The sequence below is a fragment of the Trachypithecus francoisi genome, unplaced genomic scaffold, assembly GCF_009764315.1.
Source record: "Trachypithecus francoisi isolate TF-2019V2 unplaced genomic scaffold, Tfra_2.0 Lachesis_group14, whole genome shotgun sequence".
NCBI classification, from domain to species: Eukaryota; Metazoa; Chordata; class Mammalia; order Primates; family Cercopithecidae; genus Trachypithecus; species Trachypithecus francoisi.
The window spans coordinates 57,987,891-58,006,445 of record NW_022681459.1 but is presented as its reverse complement, the minus strand read 5'-3'; the positions used below and the strand labels follow the sequence as shown (position 1 = coordinate 58,006,445).

The 18,555-nt window shown below is 47.7% G+C and overlaps 1 protein-coding gene across 2 annotated transcripts in view; it reads left to right on the top strand.

Annotated features, from left to right (window-relative positions):
- The window catches only part of SAMM50 (SAMM50 sorting and assembly machinery component), a 45,441-nt gene extending 28,894 nt beyond the window's left edge, over positions 1-16,547 (top strand). The window contains exons 11-15 of one of the 2 annotated variants that reach the window (XM_033233685.1): positions 331-401; positions 3,208-3,275; positions 9,075-9,221; positions 10,226-10,367; positions 16,355-16,547. In XM_033233685.1, coding sequence (XP_033089576.1) covers positions 331-401; positions 3,208-3,275; positions 9,075-9,221; positions 10,226-10,367; positions 16,355-16,400 — 474 coding nt within the window. In that variant the 3' untranslated portion in view covers positions 16,401-16,547. The remainder of the gene's footprint in view (positions 1-330; positions 402-3,207; positions 3,276-9,074; positions 9,222-10,225; positions 10,368-16,354) is intronic. The other variant, XM_033233683.1, reaches the window with a different exon arrangement.
- The last annotated feature ends 2,008 nt before the right edge of the window (positions 16,548-18,555 follow it).

The window sequence follows — 18,555 nt, the reverse complement described above, 5'->3', positions numbered from 1 at the left end:
CTCTGTGAGACCTTGGCTCATGCTTCTGGGCGTCACTTCCCGTCGCAGAGCAGGGGCCTGCCCTGTGTCCGAATGGAAGCCAGGCCCTGCTCACCTTTGGTGTGTCTTGATTTGGACTTTGGAATTACATGTTTTGATAGAATCCACATGGCCCTTCGAAGTGTAGCTCTGCAACAGAACAAGCCAGGTGTTCTCCTGCGGCCCGTGCACCCTGTCACGGAGCTCTGCACGCCACGGGCGTTCAGTGTGTGGCCAGTTTGCTAGTTGCTGATGTTCCCTGGAGTGAAAGGAATGCTGGGAGAAAACAGCCATTTGTCTCTATTTGAACAGGTTTTTTCGGCGTCTCTCTGGGGTGGAATGTTGGTGCCCATTGGTGATAAGCCATCAAGTATTGCTGATAGGTGAGTACTAATCAATGAATGGATAATTTGCACATATTTTCCTTTGGATTTTTTTGGTTGTTTTTTATAAGATAATTTAGAGAAGTTTATTTAGGAGAGCATAGTATTTCAAATTTTACTTTAGTATTTATATTTAAGCTAATTTCAAAGTATCAGGTATACCTCATACTTAATATTTTTTGCTTTTGTTGGGGAAGTTACTTTTATATTAAAAAATGTATTGTTCCCTTTTGATTATGAAGGAACACAGTTCATACTCATTGCAGAAATGCAAAAATGGGGAAACACTTAAAGAAATTAGAGAAATCATTCACCAAGTGATGAGACATTCTTTATAAGCAGCATTGTAGTGGCATATGTTTCATTATTTGCATATACCATAACTTCTTAGCCTACCGTGTATTTTTTTGGTATTTCATTTGTTTGTAATTTGTGATTTTTATAAATAATACTGAATAATAGCTTTGAAGATAATTTGTTGTTTATTTTATTTTCTGTGGAATTACTCTCTCAAAGTAGAACTCATAGTATTGCTGGGTGCTGCTTTTAGGAAGCTTACAGCAATTTATACCCCTGCCAGCAGGGTATGAACTTGCACTTGTTGCTTCGAAATACTAATCATTGTCCTCTAGGGTGAAAAACTTTTTTTTCAACCCTGCATTAGTTAAAATGTACTGGTACAGCCTTTTTGGATGGTGGTTTGGAAGTAGAACAATTTTAGATTTATAAACTCTGGATCCTAACAGTTTCACAAAACTCCATGAATCTAATTGACAAAAGTACTTTTCTAAGTGTGTAAAGATTTATGTGTAGAAGGATGTCTGCTGTAGTGTTGCTGATAAGTAGCAAAGAATTTGAAACTGCCTTATGTAAGTTCCCCAGTAGGGAAATGATGAAATTCTAGCACAACCATTCCAGATCTATGCAGTTATTAAAAATAAGGAGATATTTTTTCATAAGTTAAAATTTTGCACATGAATATGTTTAGTGGATCCCTTTCCAGCGTGCATGCAGGTGTAGCACCAAGGGCCTGGGAAGCCAGCCACCAAAACAGTGACGGTGGGCACCCCAGAGCCTGGGGCCCCCTGGAGCCCAGGATGCAGCAGGCAGACCGTTTCACTCGTTATGTTATGTGCATCGTGGATTATTTGAATTCAAATGTGTGATTTATCATTTCTTTTTTATTTTATTTATGTATTTTTTTTGAGACAGAGTCTTGCTCTGTCACCCAGGCTGGAGTGCAGTGGCACGATCTCGACTTACTACAACCTCTGCCTCCCGGGTTCAAGCTATTCTCCTGCCCCAGCCTCCCAAGTAGCTGGAACTACTGGCACCCGGCGCCACGCCCAGCTAATTTTTGTATTTTTAGTAGAGACGAGGTTTTACCATATTGGCTAGGCTGGTCTCTAACCCCTGACCTCAGGTGATCTGCCTATCTCAGCCTCCCAAAATGCTGGGATTACAGGCGCGAGCCACCGTGCCTGGCCTGATTTATCATTTCTTTAAAAATGAAGCTTGCTGTTGGTTTTTGCAATTCATATTGATGGGGTATTCAGAAAAGCCTTGCTTATAAATCCCAAGTAGTAAAAACACATTTATAGGTTTGAAAACTCAAATTAAAATGAAAAAATTCATAAAGGCTTTTATGTGGTAGGAAAACCAGAAAAAGCCAAGCTCTGTTCCCTTTGTGCTGCTTCAGACCTGCAGGGTGTTCTTAGCCTCCCGCGGCCTCAAGGGTCACAGGGCTCTGAGGGCACCCGCTGGGGTTGCGTCCTTGGCTCCCTCTTGGCTGGAAAGATTACACAGAATTTCTATTGTCATTTAAATTCGTTTTTTAATAATTATCATGATCAGGCCGGGCGCGGTGGCTCAAGCCTGTAATCCCAGCACTTTGGGAGGCCGAGACGGGTGGATCACGAGGTCAGGAGATCGAGACCATCCTGGCTAACACCGTGAAACACCGTCTCTACTAAAAAATACAAAAAACTAGCCGGGCGTGGTGGCAGGCGCCTGTAGTCCCAGCTACTCGGGAGGCTGAGGCAGGAGAATGGCGTAAACCCGGGAGACAGAGCTTGCAGTGAGCTGAGATCCGGCCACTGCACTCCAGCCTGGGCGATAGAGCGAGACTCTGTCTAAAAAAAAAAAAAAAAAAAAAAATTATCATGATCTAAAATCGGGTTCTAATATGCTGTTCAATTTTTCAGAAAGTGGGTGGGTTTTTGTGTCATTAATTTTTAATTCATGCTTTTCATATTATTCAGATATGGTTGGTGAGAGTGTGATCATCCGGTTCTTTAGGGAACAAGAGGAGCTCATATTTAAAAATGATAAACCTAACAAGAATTATTTTTTGGTCTGTTTCTAGTATTATAGCCCCCCTTTTGGTAATAATTGGGATTATACTATTAAATAATTTGTATCCTGCTCTTCTTTGCTTAGTATCACACTGAGAGCCAGTAGGAGGCCCGCCGTGAAAAGGAACTGTGCCATGAATCCTCATAGACAGCGAGGGTTCCTTTGTGACGGACTGTTTGCCCTGCCCCTCTCTCCTAGTGTCTCTCTTTGCGTCTTGTGTCTCACCTGCATCTCCCAAGTTTGCAGCGTCTCCTTAGGGGTTGAGATTTTTATGAAATTCTCCTGTAGTGTACACCCTCCTGGTCTTTCTCCAAGGTTTTGCCTGTGAAAATGCTGCCAATAATCCAGTACCACATGGGAGTCAGACGCGTGCTTCCTGCGCTGCGCGTTCTGTGTGTCGCGTCATTTCTCACCTCATGACTTTCCTCTGACCTGTGCCGTTCTGTCCTAGGTTTTACCTCGGGGGACCAACCAGCGTCCGCGGATTCAGCATGCACAGCATCGGGCCACAGAGCGAAGGTCTGTCCTTGCCCGTCATGGTGCCAAGGCTAGAAGGGCTCACGTCTCACCTTGGAAACCATGTACCTGTTATTAGCTTCCGGCAATAATAGACGTTCCTCTCTCACGGTGGTGGAATTGGCACCTACCACAGAACTTATCATGTAGCAGGTTTAGAACATTTGTTGAGATAATTGTAGGAAAATGAGAAAATATGTCAAAGCAAAAACTCTATGACGATGACCCGCAATCCTGCCCAGAGAGAACATGGATAAACATGTTGTTGTCTGCTCCCTGCAGGTTTGACATGTGCTTACTGCTCTTCCTTTTGTTTTGTTTACATGTTGTTATTATTATTTTATTTATTTTTATTTATTTTATTTTATTTTTATTTTTTTATTTTTTTGTTGAGACGGAGTCTCGCTCTGTCGCCCAGGCTGGTGTGCAGTGGCCGAATCTCAGCTCACTGCAAGCTCCGCCTCCCGGGTTTACGCCATTCTCCTGCCTCAGCCTCCCGAGTAGCTGGGACTACAGGCGCCCGCCACCTCGCCTGGCTAGTTTTTTGTATTTTTTTTAGTAGAGACGGGGTTTCACCGTGTTAGCCAGGATGGTCTCGATCTCCTGACCTCGTGATCCGCCCGTCTCGGCCTCCCAAAGTGCTGGGATTACAGGCTTGAGCCACCGCGCCCGGCCTATTATTATTTTATTTTTGAGACGGAGTCTCGGCCTGTTGCCTAGGCTGGAGTGCAATGGCGCGATCTCAGCTCACTGCAAGCCCCGCCTCCAGGGTTCAAATGATACTCCGGCGTCAACCTCCCAAGTAGCTGGGATTACAGGTGCCTGCCACCACCTCCAGCTAATTTTTGTGTTTTTAGTAGAGATGGGGTTTTACCATGTTGGTCCGGCTGGTCTCAAACTCCTGCTCATGATCCACCTGCCTCAGCCTCCCAAAGTACTGGGATTATAGGAATGAGCCACCGTGCCCGGCCCCTACATATTATTATTATTATTATTATTATTATTATTATTATTTTGAGATGGAGTCTCGCTCTGTCACCCAGACTGGAGTGCAGTGGCACGATCTTGGCTCACTGCAACCTCCGCCTTCTGGGTTCATGCAATTCTCCTGCCTCAACCCCCTAAGTAGCTGCGATTACAGGTGCCCGCCACCATGCCCAGCTAACTTTTTGTGTATTTTTAGTAGAGACAGGGTTTCACTATGTTGGCCAGACTCGTCTTGAACTCTTGACCTCGTGATCCGCCTGCCTTGGCCTCCCATAGTGTTGGGATTACAGGAGTGAGCCACTGCGCCCGGGCCCTATGTATTATTTTTAAACTCATTTTTCTCACCACCTCTCATAGCAATATAACAGTATATTTTTATGAGAGTAAATGCCATTTTTAACAGCTACGTATTTCATATTGTTCACATATTATAATTACATTTTAGTTAATAGGCTTAATTTCTTAGAGCAGTTTTAAGTTTACAGAAAAGTTGGGCAAAAAGTACAGTGTTCCTGTATAACCCGCATAGTTTCCTTTCTGATATAGCACCTTGTGTTAGGATGCTTCATTGGTTAGGATTGGTGAAGCAGTATGATACCTTACTGGTTAGGATTGGTGAAGCAATATGATACCTTATTAACTCAAGGCCGCAGTTTACGTGAGGGTTCACTCTTAGTGTTGTACCTTCTGTAGGCTTTGACAAATGCATGATGTCCTGTGTTCACCATTCCGGGATCACACAAAGTGGCTTCACCGCCCTAAAAATCTTGGACTGCCTTCATCCCTCCCACCAGACCACTGGAACCGACAGGTCTTTGAACTGTCCATGGAGTTTTGCCCTTTGCAGACAGTTTGGGAGTTGGGATCATACAGTTTGTAGCCTTTTCAAGTTGTCTTCTTTTCTGTAGTAATATGCACTTAAGGTCCCTCCATGTCTTTCTGGGACCCGATAACCTGTTTCTTCTTATTGCCGAATAATATTCCTTTGTCTGGAGGTACCACAGTTTGTTTATCCATTCAGCTGCTGAAGGACAGCTTGGTTGCTTCTAGTGTTTGGCGGTGATGAGTAAAGCTTCTATAAACATGTGTGTGCAGGTTGTTGTGGGCAGCTTCTCCAGACATAAGTTGTCACATCAGCTGGGTAAATGCCGGGGAGTGCAGTTGTTCAGTCACACATTAAGAGCATGCCTCCCCTTCGTAAGGAGCTGCCAGGCGAGCTTCCAGAGTGGCTGCGCCCTTTTGCATTTCCCCAGTGAGCAATGAGAGAGAGAAAGTTTATCATCTTAATGTTTGCGTGTTTTGTCTGATGACACACTATTATCTTTTTAAAGACCAAATCCCAAGCTTTGGACATTGAGTTTGTGTGTTTTTTTCTTTTTTTTTTTGAGATGGAGTCTCACTTTGTCGCCCAGCCTGGAGTTCAGTGGCGTGATCTAGGCTCACTGCAAGCTCTGCCTCCCAGGTTCATGCCATTCTCCTGCCTCAGCCTCCCGAGGAGCTGGGACTACAGGCGCCCGCCACCAAGCCCGGCTAATTTTTTTGTATTTTTTTAGTAGAGATGGGGTTTCACCATGTTGGCCAGGATGGTCTCGATCTCCTGACCTCGTGATCCGCCCTCCTCGGCCTCCCAAAGTGCTGAGATTACAGGCGTGAGCCACTGCGCCCAGTGTTTTTTTTTTTTAATGATTATAAAACAATGTATTCACCTTCTAACTGAATCTTGGTACTCATCTGTAAGTTTTACTTTATTTATTTTTTAGTTTATTTATTTGTTTTTTTGAGATGGAGTCTTGCTCTGTTGCCCAGGCTAGAGTACAGTGGCGCAATCTCGGCTCACTGCAACCTCCACCTCCCAGGTTCAAGCAATTCTCCTGCTTCAGCCTCCTGAGTAGCTGGAATTACAGGTGCCCACCACCACACCCGGCTAATTTTTGTGTTTTTACTAGAGATGGGGTTTCTTCATATTGGCCAGGCTGGTCTCGAACTCCTGACCTCATGATTTGCCCACCTTGGCCTCCCAAAGTGCTGGGATTACAGGCGTGAGCCACCATGCCTGGCCAAGTTTTACGTTAATATGAAATTCTAGATGTGAAGTTGCCGGATCCAAGGATTTTTAGTGTTTTTAGGGCTTTATTGTGCTTTCTGGGAAGGCTGTCTCATTTATACCCCGGAACTGTCTCTGACATGCAACATCTGTCGAGGTATCTCCACATGCTATGGAAACTTTAAAACACCATTCCACTCTTAAACATTCTCCCCTGATTTTCTTAAATTTTTTTTTTTTGAGACGGAGTCTCGCTCTGTCGCCCAGGCTGGAATGCAGTGGTGCAATCTCAGCTGACTGCAACCTCCACCTCCCAGGTTCAAGCGATTCCCCCATCTCAACCTCCCAAGTAGCTAAATTAACCAGCCACCACGCCTGGCTAATTTTTGTATTTTTTAATAGAGACGGAGTTTCACCATGTTGGCCAGGCTGGTCTTGAACTCCTGACCTCAGGTGATCCGCCTGCCTCGGCCTCCCAAAGTGCTGGGATTATAAACCCGAACCACCGTGCCTGTGATTTGTTAAAAATTTCAACACCTTTGTTGCTTCCATTTTTATGTCATTATATGCAACGACTGCACTCAGCATACATTTTTGTCCAAAGTATAGATTATTTCTTTCCACTTGTATTTAGAGTGCTTCATTACAGTCTGATTTTTAAGAAAAGGAACAGAAGTTTTTGATGGTTTTATTTCATTTGTTTATTTTAAGCAAGTGTGATATGCTGAGTCTATGAGAGCTGAGCCTTCACCTACCTGAGAAGTAAAGCACGCTAGTGTTCCACTCACCACCTCCGTGCGGTTGGCCACACTCTGTGGGCAGGGATGTAAATTGCTATAATTTTTTTCTGAAAGCAGTTTGATGTATCAAGAGCCCTAAAATATGTATGTGCAAGAATTGTTAATAATACTATTCATGGTAGCCCCAGCTGGAAACCGGAAACCCAAATGCCCATCCACAGTAGGAAACAGTCATATAGTTCGTGGTATCTTCCACTGTAATGAGGAGGAACAAGTTACAGCCACCGACTGAATGATGGAATGAGTAAATCTCAGAAACATGTTGGGGGGAAAAGCTGGACCCAGAGGAATGCCTCCTGGAAGATCCCGTGTATGAAGCTTGGAGGCAAGTGAGGTGACCTTTGCTGTGAGAAGATGGGGCAGTGGCTGCATGTGGCGCAGGTGGCAGGTGGTGGTTAGCAGGGAGGGCAAGGCCTGCGTGTGGGGTGTGCTTGGTTTCTTGGTCCTGGTGCTCACTGGGCAGGTGTGTCTCACATACAGAAATTCATTGAGCTGTAGAGCTGTATATTTAGGATGTGTATACTTTGCTATATATATACACAATAAAAGCTTAACAAAATACATGTGTGTGCCAGGAAACTTGTCATAGGTTAACGTCCATGATAAAGGAGTTAGCAACCAGTATGACAATAGAAGAGAAATAGATCATTAAATATTGGTCCACCTGTGTTGTTATTCAGGCATAAAGATCCTATTTTCAAGGAAGAGAAAGCTTTAGGAGAAAGTGTTTACAATATATTAAAACTGAAAAAAAAGTAGGACTGGAAACTGTGCGTGTATATATATGTATAAAATGAGCCACATTTTATTGGCTGGCTTATTTGATTTTACATTTACATTGTAATCCACTGGAAGAAAGGACATTAGGATGTTAGCTGTTTATCTCTGAATGGTAGAAATTAAAATATTTTCATTTTTTCCTCTTTATGTTGATCAGATGTTCTACAATGAGTATATTTAATTTTTATGATCAGAATAAAATCAGTTATTTGAGAAAAGAGAGGAGGAGCGGTTTCTGGGAAACAATAAAACAAGGTTGTTCTCCTGTAATTTGTTCATTCTCTGTTCCCTTCAGAGCTCTAGTCTTGAAAGGGATTAAGGAGATGTTGGCATCTTTTTTTTCCTTCTTCCTCTGGATTGTGAGGAACTGAAGTCTTTAAATGAATCTACAGTTCATTCCTTGAAGTTAATCTTGAAGACCTCAGTATTTTCCCATTTTATGGTCTGTCGTTTTGTATTAAAGGAGACTAAGACACTTTTATAAATAGTATTTTGTAACAAAGTATAAACCTTCGTGTTGGAGGTTTTCTTTTGCTTTATAGTTTAAAATGGAATGGACAGGAGCATGTTTAGAAATATGCAAATACATGCTCTCAGTGGATAGGCTTAAATTTTGGCAAAAGTAACGTAAATCCAAGTGGTCATGAACCGTTGAGAATCATCTCTTCTCTAGAGACACTGAGCTGGGGAGCCGGTCTCGCTGTGCAGTGGGCGGCAGGCAGTCTCTGCCTTTTGATTAATTGTGTGCAGCCGTCTCCACACACTGCAGAGACACTTTCTGCATTTTGTCTCTATATTGCGGTCTCGAAAATTTGTCAAAATAATGCATTTCATTTGCAGGTGGAAGTGATTTAGTCATCTACATTTGTGGATAAAGTCATTGTCATGAAACTCACTTCTTCAAAGCATTTCACAGATACGATGAATGACAGAACGCATTCCTTTCTCAACAACATTGGCTTTGTTTGCCTCCTCAGTTAAATCAAGGTCCGAAACAAACCAGGAGAAAAAGAAAGATTATTTAAAATGAGGCCATCAGTATCAGGAATGAGAAGAACAGCTGCTTGCAAACTCAAGCACTGTGTGGTGTTGTGTACAGGACAGAAATCTTGCTTCTGTAAATTGTGGACAGTTAACGCGATTTTAACCTTGTCGGACCTTGTTTTTGTTCTGTACCCCTCCCTTGCTTAGGAGACTACCTAGGTGGAGAAGCATACTGGGCTGGCGGCCTGCACCTCTACACCCCATTACCTTTCCGGCCAGGCCAGGGTGGTTTTGGAGAACTTTTCCGAACACACTTCTTTCTCAACGCAGGAAACCTCTGCAACCTCAACTATGGTAAAACTTGGGCTATTCAAGAACCATTGTAGTACAGTTGTTTTCATGTTTAAAAGCACAGTATACAAAGAGGTGTCTTTTTTTTTTTTCTTTTTTTTTTTTTGAGGCGGAGTCTTGCTCTGTGGCCAGGCTGGAGTGCAGTGGTGCAATCTTGGCTCACTGCAGCCTCCACCTTCTGGGTTCAAGTGATTCTCTTGGCTCAGCCTCCCGAGTAGCTGGGACTACAGGCACGTGCCACCATGCCCGGCTAATTTTTTGTATTTTTAGTAGAAACGAGGTTTCACCATGTTGGCCAGGATGGTCTCGATCTCTTGACCTCGTGATCCACCCCGCCTTGATTCCCAAAGTGTTGGGATGACAGGCGTGAGCCACCGCGCCAGGCCATGTCTGTCTTTTTAGATTACATAGTCATTAAGGCTAGAGACTGTGCCATACTTGAAACAAATTCTTAAAACACCTAATACAATGCCCAGCATTAAGTGGTTGGTTGAGCAAATGAAGCATACAAGAAAAATAATCATCTAATGCCCTTATGAAAAAAAAATCTGTCTATTTAATACACAAGTCATGATGGCCACAGAGCTGAGTAGGATTGGGTGCCTTCCTCAGGCAGCTCAGGTCCAGAAGAGACTCCCAGCAGATGCCTGGGTGCTAGGGGTGCCTGGAAAGCTTCCTAGAAGGCATGGAAGTCTCCAAGCTGAGACTCAGTGTGGGGCTTCCCAGGTGGTCAGGGGTTGGGGAAGAGTCCTAAGCAGAGGCAGCAGAATATGCCAGGCCCAAAGAATGGAGAGGGCGTGACTTGTTCTGGCTGTGAGTAAGTATGGTTCCAAGTCCTCTCTTGCCTTGGGTCCTAATCTCACTTCATGCATCCTGCTTAGTCTGTAGGCCTGGTTTTAAAAACAACGGCAGGGCCCAGCCGTGGGGAGCCAGGGCTTGTCTGGGAGAGCTGGGAGAGCTTGGAAGGATGGGCGTGCACTGTGGCTCACATGTCTTTCTCTTGTCAGGGGAGGGCCCAAAAGCCCACATTCGTAAGCTGGCTGAGTGCATCCGCTGGTCGTACGGGGCCGGGATTGTCCTCAGGCTTGGCAACATCGCTCGGTTGGAACTTAATTACTGCATCCCCATGGGAGTACAGACGGGCGACAGGTACGTGTTGGGAATTGCTTTCCACAGTCACATCCCACTCTCCAGTAATTTTATTTTGTTTTGGACATGGTTAATTTCCTCAGTGACTTTTAAGCTTCAAGATTGTAAGAGAAATGAAATAGCAAAATAGTGAAAACACATGTATTTTCCCCCATTGGGTTTTCCTTCATCCAGTTCGGAGGAGCAAGCGTGAAGCGCTCCCTCCCGCCCCCTCAGGCGCTTTGAGCTGCTTGTTCCCAGGGGAGCGGGAGCCCCTGCGAGGGTCCGGCTGGCGGGATTGGCGGGTGACACAGTTCCTGTGTGCTGAAAACAGAAGGCAGTGTTCTGAATGGTTGACTTTGCAGGCCAGGGACTCTAGGAACGTTAGGGTGAGTGAAGCTTTGTTCCTGACCACAGAGGAGTCAGTCAATCTTGAGAACCCCTCTCTCTGCAGTGGAGGAACCCACCTTCTTGGCTTTTCTCCACCCCTTCTTTTATTGAGGAAAGATTCACTAAATGTCCCGTGGGTGAATATGGTATAGGACTATTTAAACAGTTACAGAAACAAATTCTATTTCTTATATGCATTGTGTAAAAATTTTTTTCTTTGAGACGGACTCTCGTTCTGTCGCCCAGGCTGGAGTGCAATGGCACGATCTTGGCTCACTGCAACCTCTGCCTCCCAGGTTCAAGTGATTCTCCTGCCTCAGCCTCCTGAGTAGTGGAGATTACAGGCATGCGCCACCACGCCCGGCTAATGTTTTGTATTTTTGGTAGAGACGGGGTTTCACCATGTTGGTCAGCGTGGTATCAAACTTCTGACCTCGTGATCTGCCCGCCTCGGCCTCCCAAAGTGCTGGGATTACAGGCGTGAGGCACCGTGCCTGGCATGTTTTTTTTTTTTTTTTTTTTTTTTGAGACTGGGTCTTTCTCTGTCACCCAGGCTGGAGTGCAGTGGCCTGATCATGGCTCACTGCAGCCTTGACCTCCTGGGCTCAAGTGATCCTCCTGCCTAAGCCTCCCAAGTCCCAAGTAGCTGGGACTACACGCCAGGCTAATTTTTGTATTTTTTGTAGAGACAGGGTTTTACCACATTGCCCACCCAGGCTGGTCTCGAATTCCTGGGCTCAAGCCATCTGCCCACATTGGCCTCCCAAAGTACTGGGATTACAGGTATGAGCCACCGCACCCAGCTGCATTGTGTACATTTTTGGAGATCCAGATGTGTTTTCATTTTAGTGTACAGCAGTCAGCTCAGGCTGCCATCACAAAATACCATGGAGTATTTACGGGTGACTTAAACAACAGATGTTCATATTCTGCCAGTTCTGGAGGTTGGGAAGTCCAGGATCAGGGTGCTGGCAGATTGGTTGCTGCTGGACTTTCTTCCCGGCTCGCAGATGGCAGCCTTGCCTCTGTGTCCGCACTCGGAGGAGGAAGAGTGCAGGCCCGATGCCTCTTCTTATGCTGCCGCTAATTCCATCATGAGGGCCCCATCTTCGTTACCTCGTCTGCACCTCAGCACCTCCCACAGGCCTCCAGGTGTCAACGCCATCCTGTCGGCGTTAGGACTTCAGCATATGAATCTTGGGAGGACCTGAATGTTCAGTCCACAACAGTGTTCATACTGCCTCTTATTTTTGTTTATGCATTTACAGCACCCCAGCCTCTGTTTTTTCTCTTCATTTTTGTGTCTACCTTTATGTTGCCACCAAATGGTGGTGCTGTTGGAGCCTTAACCCAGTTTTAAATAGGTTGTAGTTTGTGCTAGTTGAAGGAAACGCTGTATCATTTTTCCTCGCCCCGTCTTCTGCACCAGCACCTAGGGGGTGGCGCTTTGTAAAGGGGAGCCACATTCGCGAGTGTTTCTGAGCATCGCCTCTCAGGTGCAGTCTGCGTCTGTCATTCAGGTCCTTTACGGTTATTGCTCTAGTGGAATCTGCTCTTTACACTCTTACCAGAAGGCTGTTCAGCATCTGCTCTGCATCTGGGTAAACGGCAGGGGCTGCCAGGCTGCTGCGGCTCCCTAGTGATGACAGGGCCTTCCAGTGCCTTCAGAGATGGCGGTGGCTGCTCCCACGACCACCAGCTCCCACTCCCCTCCACGCCTCACCTGTTCTCCACACAGAGCCCGAGCTGGAAAGGGTGTAGTCACACAGGCTGCATGCGTGTGTGCCTGGGAGCCCAGGTACCCTGGCTTGGGGCCCAGCTTGGCCACTCTGTGTGGCTGTGCGGCCCGGGGTGAGTCATGAAACCTCTCTGGGTGTCCATTTTCATGCCCAGAGGACGGACAATAATGATGGTGACTGTTGCAGTGTGGAGAACTCGGAGAGTTACTGCATGCAGAGCTCTTGGCGCACCGCCTGGCCTGTGGTCAGGAAGTGGTTATTTTTCCTGGGCTGCTCTGCTGCTGGTACACCTGGCGTGGCCAGCCCCTCACAGGTTCCTGTGGGAGGTGTTGCCCCTCCTCATCCACTTCATCTCGGTGCAGCCACCACCTGACAGGCAGTTTGTGACAAGCTGTAGATGGGATGATGTGCCCTGATTTTGGAGATAATAAAGTGAAAAAATGGGCACCTTTTTCTAGAGCGAGACTCTGCATTATTAGATAACTCCAGGCCGTGACCGTCCTCAGCAGACCAGGCTGGTTTTGCAGGTTTCTTTCTACGAAGCCCGTATTCCCTGTGCCCACGGAGTGCTGGGCTTGCTGCTTGCTCATTTGCATCCTTGCAGGTAGCCCCAGAGGTGCTGTGATGCTGCTGTGCCAACACCTGGCTTAAGTGGGTGGTTTTGAGTGGTTGACTTTGCAGGCCCGGGGCTCCAAGGGCGTTGGAGTCAGGGGAACTTTCAATACCGCTCTCTGACACACACCCTGCTGCTCTGGGACCCGCCACTGTGCACGTCCTCGGCAGGGAGGGTCTGAGCAGCGCGCGCTGCCGTCACCACCATTGCAGTGCTCTTTGTAGCCACTGGGGGTCCGTGTGCCCTGAGAAGTCAACGCGGCTTTTAGGAGCTCTGCTGAATTGACCCTTTCTGGAATAATTTTCATATAAAGTGGTTACATTTACCTTTCAGCTTTACTTCTGTCTCTTCAGGTTAAATCTAAAAAATACGTTTCAGAGATTAATTTCAAAATACAGTTTTTTCTGGGAGGAAGTAGCACACTAAGCACGTGACATGTAAAGACCAGGCTGTAAGGAAGCGTCTCTGCCCCCAGGCCAGGTGGCAGCTGTTCAGCAGATGTTTATTAAGGACAGTGAGCTCCGAACGGGTCAGCCCGACACCCCGAGTGTGCAAGACATTTTCGCTCGGTGTGAGGTCCCGTTTGAAGTCGGTCATCAATATTGGAATCTCGTAAAGTTGGAGTGAGGTTGCCAGGTTTAATCTTCATTTCTAAAATTAGGTAGCTGGCAGGTGGGGCATCATGTGTGTAGAAATTATCCACAGGTTTGTCCCATAACTGAGGTGAGCACACTGTAAATAGGACTTCAGACATTCATAAAGAAGGAAACAGTTTTAAGATGTTTCCTAAATGTTACGCCACAAGTGATTTGTGGCACCGCTGTGTCTGGGATCTAACAGCGTTTGTCAGTTTGTGTCTTAGGCGTTCAGTCTCTGGAGATGCAGAGCTGAATCAGGCAGGCTCGCTTGGGAGAGCAGCTCACAGTTAGCAGTGCGAAGACAAGAAAGTGGATCATCTCGGTTGTTGGGGAGGGCGCCGAGAGGGCCCCCTGGAGCAGGTACCTGAGCTGAATCTTCTTGGAGGACAGACAGCCAGGTGCTTGCAGAAGACACACAGGGACAGTGCTCCCGGCTAACAAAGGCAGGAGCAAAGCTATGCAAGCTGTGCAGGTGTGCAGTGTCGGCGGGCACTGGGCAGAACCGCGTCCTATGGGAACAGAAGGGGGTGTGGGGAGGCCCAGGCCCTGAGCTCTCACGTCTCTGCCTTCTAGCCCCTCTGGCCTTTACCCCCTTGGGTACATGCCAGGGTCTTTGAGCTCAGGACTTCATCTGCCTTGTTCACTGCCAAGGTCCCCATGACTAGAGCAGCACCTGGTGTTGGAAGTGAGAGCCCGGTGGAGAGGCTCCTGGCATGTGGTGGGAGATGGGGTGCAAGGCGCTGAGGGTGCTGTTGGCATGACCTTCCTAAAGACCCCGTGCTGGGTGCTTTCTGGCCTCCAGCCTCAGATTCCAAGTTCTTCAGAAACCTTTGAACATCAGACTCCAAGACCCCGTGCTGGCACCAGCAGTTCTGGGTGAGAAGAAGGTGGGAGATGACCAGGAGCCCTGCACCAAGACAGTGGCCATAGGGGAGGGAGAGGGCGCCCAGCAGAAGGTGGATGTTTGGGGCTGTCTCTGGAGGATGGCAAGGCTGGCTTACCCTGGTCTCATGGAACTTCGCAGCGCTGCTTTGCATGTTCGCAGTGGGTATTTTATTCTGTGACATGTTTATGTGGTCTCTGAGCATAAACCGATGCTTGTGAAGTTGTTTAATCTGTTTGTACTTAGAGTGAACGGGCCTTTATTGGAATGCTTGCTTGTTTTCTGAATTGCATATGCCAAGAGCTTGACTTCCTTTTTAGCTCATAGCTTATGTTCAGACATTTTTCTCAGCAGCAAATGTAGGTATAGACTAGTTTGAAGGAGCCGAGAGTGTACAGTATAAAAACAGATCTGAACACAACTAAATGGTACAAATGCAGCCCAGGTTTTGATGTAGATTCTGGTGTTTTAAGGCCATGGGTATGGCTTACTGTAATCACAAAGGGGCCGCAGGCCTGGCTTCTGGTGAGAGGCCTGCACTGCTGGATTTGGTTATTAAGCACCCTTCATCCTGCAGGAGGCCGGCGCAGCATTCATGAGTATCTCTCTTGAATCTCTTCATGGATCAGATATTGTGTCTTCTTGCTCAGAGTCAGATTGAAAAAGGAAAACTCGCTGCCAGTGTTCATGTGCTCCAAATCCTCAGCTTGGGCGAGGGCACGGGCGTCATGAATAAAGGAGCCATTCTTGTTGGCCAGTCTTTTCTAGAAATTGCCCACAGCTTGCAAAAAGGCTGTGTTCTCTGGCCCTGGCTACAGCTGTGTGGGATTCTGAATATCATTTTCCCTGTAAGTTGAGGTCCCTAGGTTAGGCCCACCTTGTCCCAAATGGGCAACATTGGCCTTGCCCCGTGCGCAGGCTCCAGGCGGATAGAGCTGCTGCAGGCGTGCTCTCAGGGTGACAGGCTGCCCCCCAGCTGTGCGTCCTCAGCCAGGCTGAGGCAGGCAGGGTGTCGGAAAGAGCAAGGCCTGTGGGTGCCCCTGAGCTGGGTCCGGAGTCCTGCCCTGCCACTTCTCAGCTGTGTGACGAGCCTATTTGCTCCTCTCTGAAAATTGGACTGGTGGTTTGTCAGCAGGTTCTTACCACCGTGTGGAGTCACACCTGCAGAGGGCCAGCTCATAACAGATACGGCACCCATGTGACCTTCGCGTCCTTCCTTCCTGGGGTCAGGAGCGGGTCTAAGAGGTGGTCAGGCTAAACCCCTGTAGGGCTGTGGGTACTGCTGGCTTCCTAAGCCCTAGGACCTTCTGGGGGCTGGGCAGACCTTAAGTTCTGTCTACCTGCCTCTCCCCCATTCTCACTCTACGCAACTTGTCTTTCCTGCTCCGTCCCTCCCTGCTCCGCCTCTCATCAGCTCTCTTTCCTCCCGACAGGAGAGGGGAACGTGAAGGAGGTGAGGAGGGAGCAGTGCAGGAGGGTTTGGGTCTCTCCTTCTTTTCCTTTTCCATTCTCCAAGGGCTTAACCAGCTGGTGAAGGTGCTTAACCAGCTGGTGAAGGTTCTTAACCAGCAAAGGAGGAAGCAGCCGGGGCCGGTGAGGGTGAGGCCGGCAGCCAGGCAGGAAGGCGGCAGGAGGAGGAGGAAGCGGAGGTGGTGCCTTCTGAGGGGCGCATGCTCACTGAGTCGTGAAGATGGCAGGGCTGGCGGAGCGGCCACCGCATCTGATCTCTCCCTTTTTTTTTTTAGGATATGTGATGGTGTCCAGTTTGGAGCTGGGATAAGGTTCCTGTAGCCAACACCCCTACAGGAGAAGCTCTGGGACCAGGGCAGCAGCAAGGTGCCCATGCCACGCACTGTCTCTCGAGGAAACACGGCTCAGCGATTCTTTGACTGCAGACCCTGTGGGAAACCCTGTCAATAAATGTTAAAGACACACTTTGAGGCAGCATGGATGTGGTTTGCTTTCACCCACCAGTATGGCCCACACGGCCTTTCCCCCGGACCACCTGTGTTCACACACACCCACTCGGTGTCTGCGAGTCTCTGTGTTTGGTTCCCATGTACCAGACGTGATGTGTTCAGAGGGAGCTTGGCCCCAGAGGAAACTCAGCCCTGCTGTACGGGGAGGGCGCACTCCCCTCAATGCACCAGCTGGTGTCAGAAGAGGCCCACGGCAGCAGGTGCTTGGAGCCACAGTGCTCGAGCCATTTGAATGTGTGAGTGGCAGGGGAGAAATACCTGAACAGTGTAACATTGGGGCACTGAGGCAAAGAGGGAACCTGGTGTCTGCAGACGAATGGCAGCATGAATGAGTGTGCGTGCGTTTTCTGGGGCTGCTCTAAGTTACCATAAACCTGGGGGCTTAAAACAGCACACATCAATCCTCTTGTAGTCTGGAGATCAGAGCCCAGAATGGATCTTGCTGGGCTGCATCCTCCTGGAGGCACTAAGGGGGAATCCCCCTCCTTCGCCAGCAGTTAGAGGCACCGCATTCCTTGGCCAACATCACTTCCATCTTTAAAGCCAGCCACGTGGCATCCCCCATCTCTCCCTCTTACCTCCTCTGCGTCTCTGCTGTCTTTGAAGGACCCTTGTGGTGACCTTGGACCCCCCCACCCGGGGAATCCAGGGGTTTTATTTCTAGGTCAGCAGATGAGCATCCTTAATTCCGTCTGCAGCTTTAGCTCCCCCTTCTCACATTATTTTCATGTTCACACGATCCAGAGATGAGGAAGCGTGCATCTTCGGCTGGGTGGGGATGCGGGACGTTCTTCTGCCTTACACAACTAGTATCTCTCTAATATTTGGGGGATAGTCTTAAATTGGTCACACATAGCTGGGCACCGTGGCTCACGCCTGTAATCCCGGCACTTTGGGAGGCCAAGGTGGGCGGATCACAAGGTCAGGAGATCAAGACCATCCTGGCCAACACGGTGAAACCCCATCTCTACTAAAAAATACAGAAATTAGCTGGGCGTGGTGTCATCCCAGCTACTCAGGAGGCTGAGGCAGGAGAATCGCTTGAACCAGGGAGCCAGAGGTTGCAATGAGCCGAGATGGTGCCACTGCACTCCAGCCTGGCCACAGAGTGAGACGCCATCTCAAAAATAAATAAATAAATTGGTCACACATAAAGTTTTTGAAGAAAGTTAAACGTCGTTTGAACTGAAACAGTGGTGCCATGTGGAAACGTCTAGTGTTGCAGGTGATGCCCTGCAGGCCTTCGCACATGCTTTGGTTTCCGACTTTTTCTCTCTCTGAGCTGGGGCTGAGTCCCTGTCACTTTCAGTCCTCCCCATAACTTGTTTATGTGTTTGCCAAGTGACCTGCAGATTTGGGCCTCAGTCCGAGGACCCATGTTATTCTGGGCCACACTCTCAGATGTCCCAGGGCTGTCTCGCCTTCACTGCCTGCAGAAGCTGCAGGGATTTTGCAGAGAATATATAAAAAGAAACAGTTTTGGCTGGGCATGGTGGCTCACGCCTGTAATCACAGCACTTTGGGAGGCCGAGGTGGGTGGATCATTTGAGGCCAGTAGTTCAAGACCAGCTTGGCCAACATGGTAAAACCCCACTTCTACCAAAGATAGAAAAATTAGCTGGGCATGGTGGCAGGTGCCTGTAGTCCCAGCTCCTTGGGAGGCTGAGGCAGGAGAATCACTTGAAGCCAAGAGGCCGAGGTTGCAGTGAGCCGAGATCGCGCCACTGCACTCCAAGCTGGGAAACAGAGCGAGACTCTGTCTCAAAAAAAAAAAAAAAAGAAGAAAAGAAACGTAATAGGAACTTGGGAAAATATACTTTTTTCCCCTTAGATGATGTATTCTTTACAGTTTCGTGTTTATGCCTTTGACAAAATCAGAAACCCATGTTTCAACATTGTCATGTTCAGACCATCAACTTAGACCAGTGAAATCTGAATAATACAGACTCAGCACTATGATCTTCGAG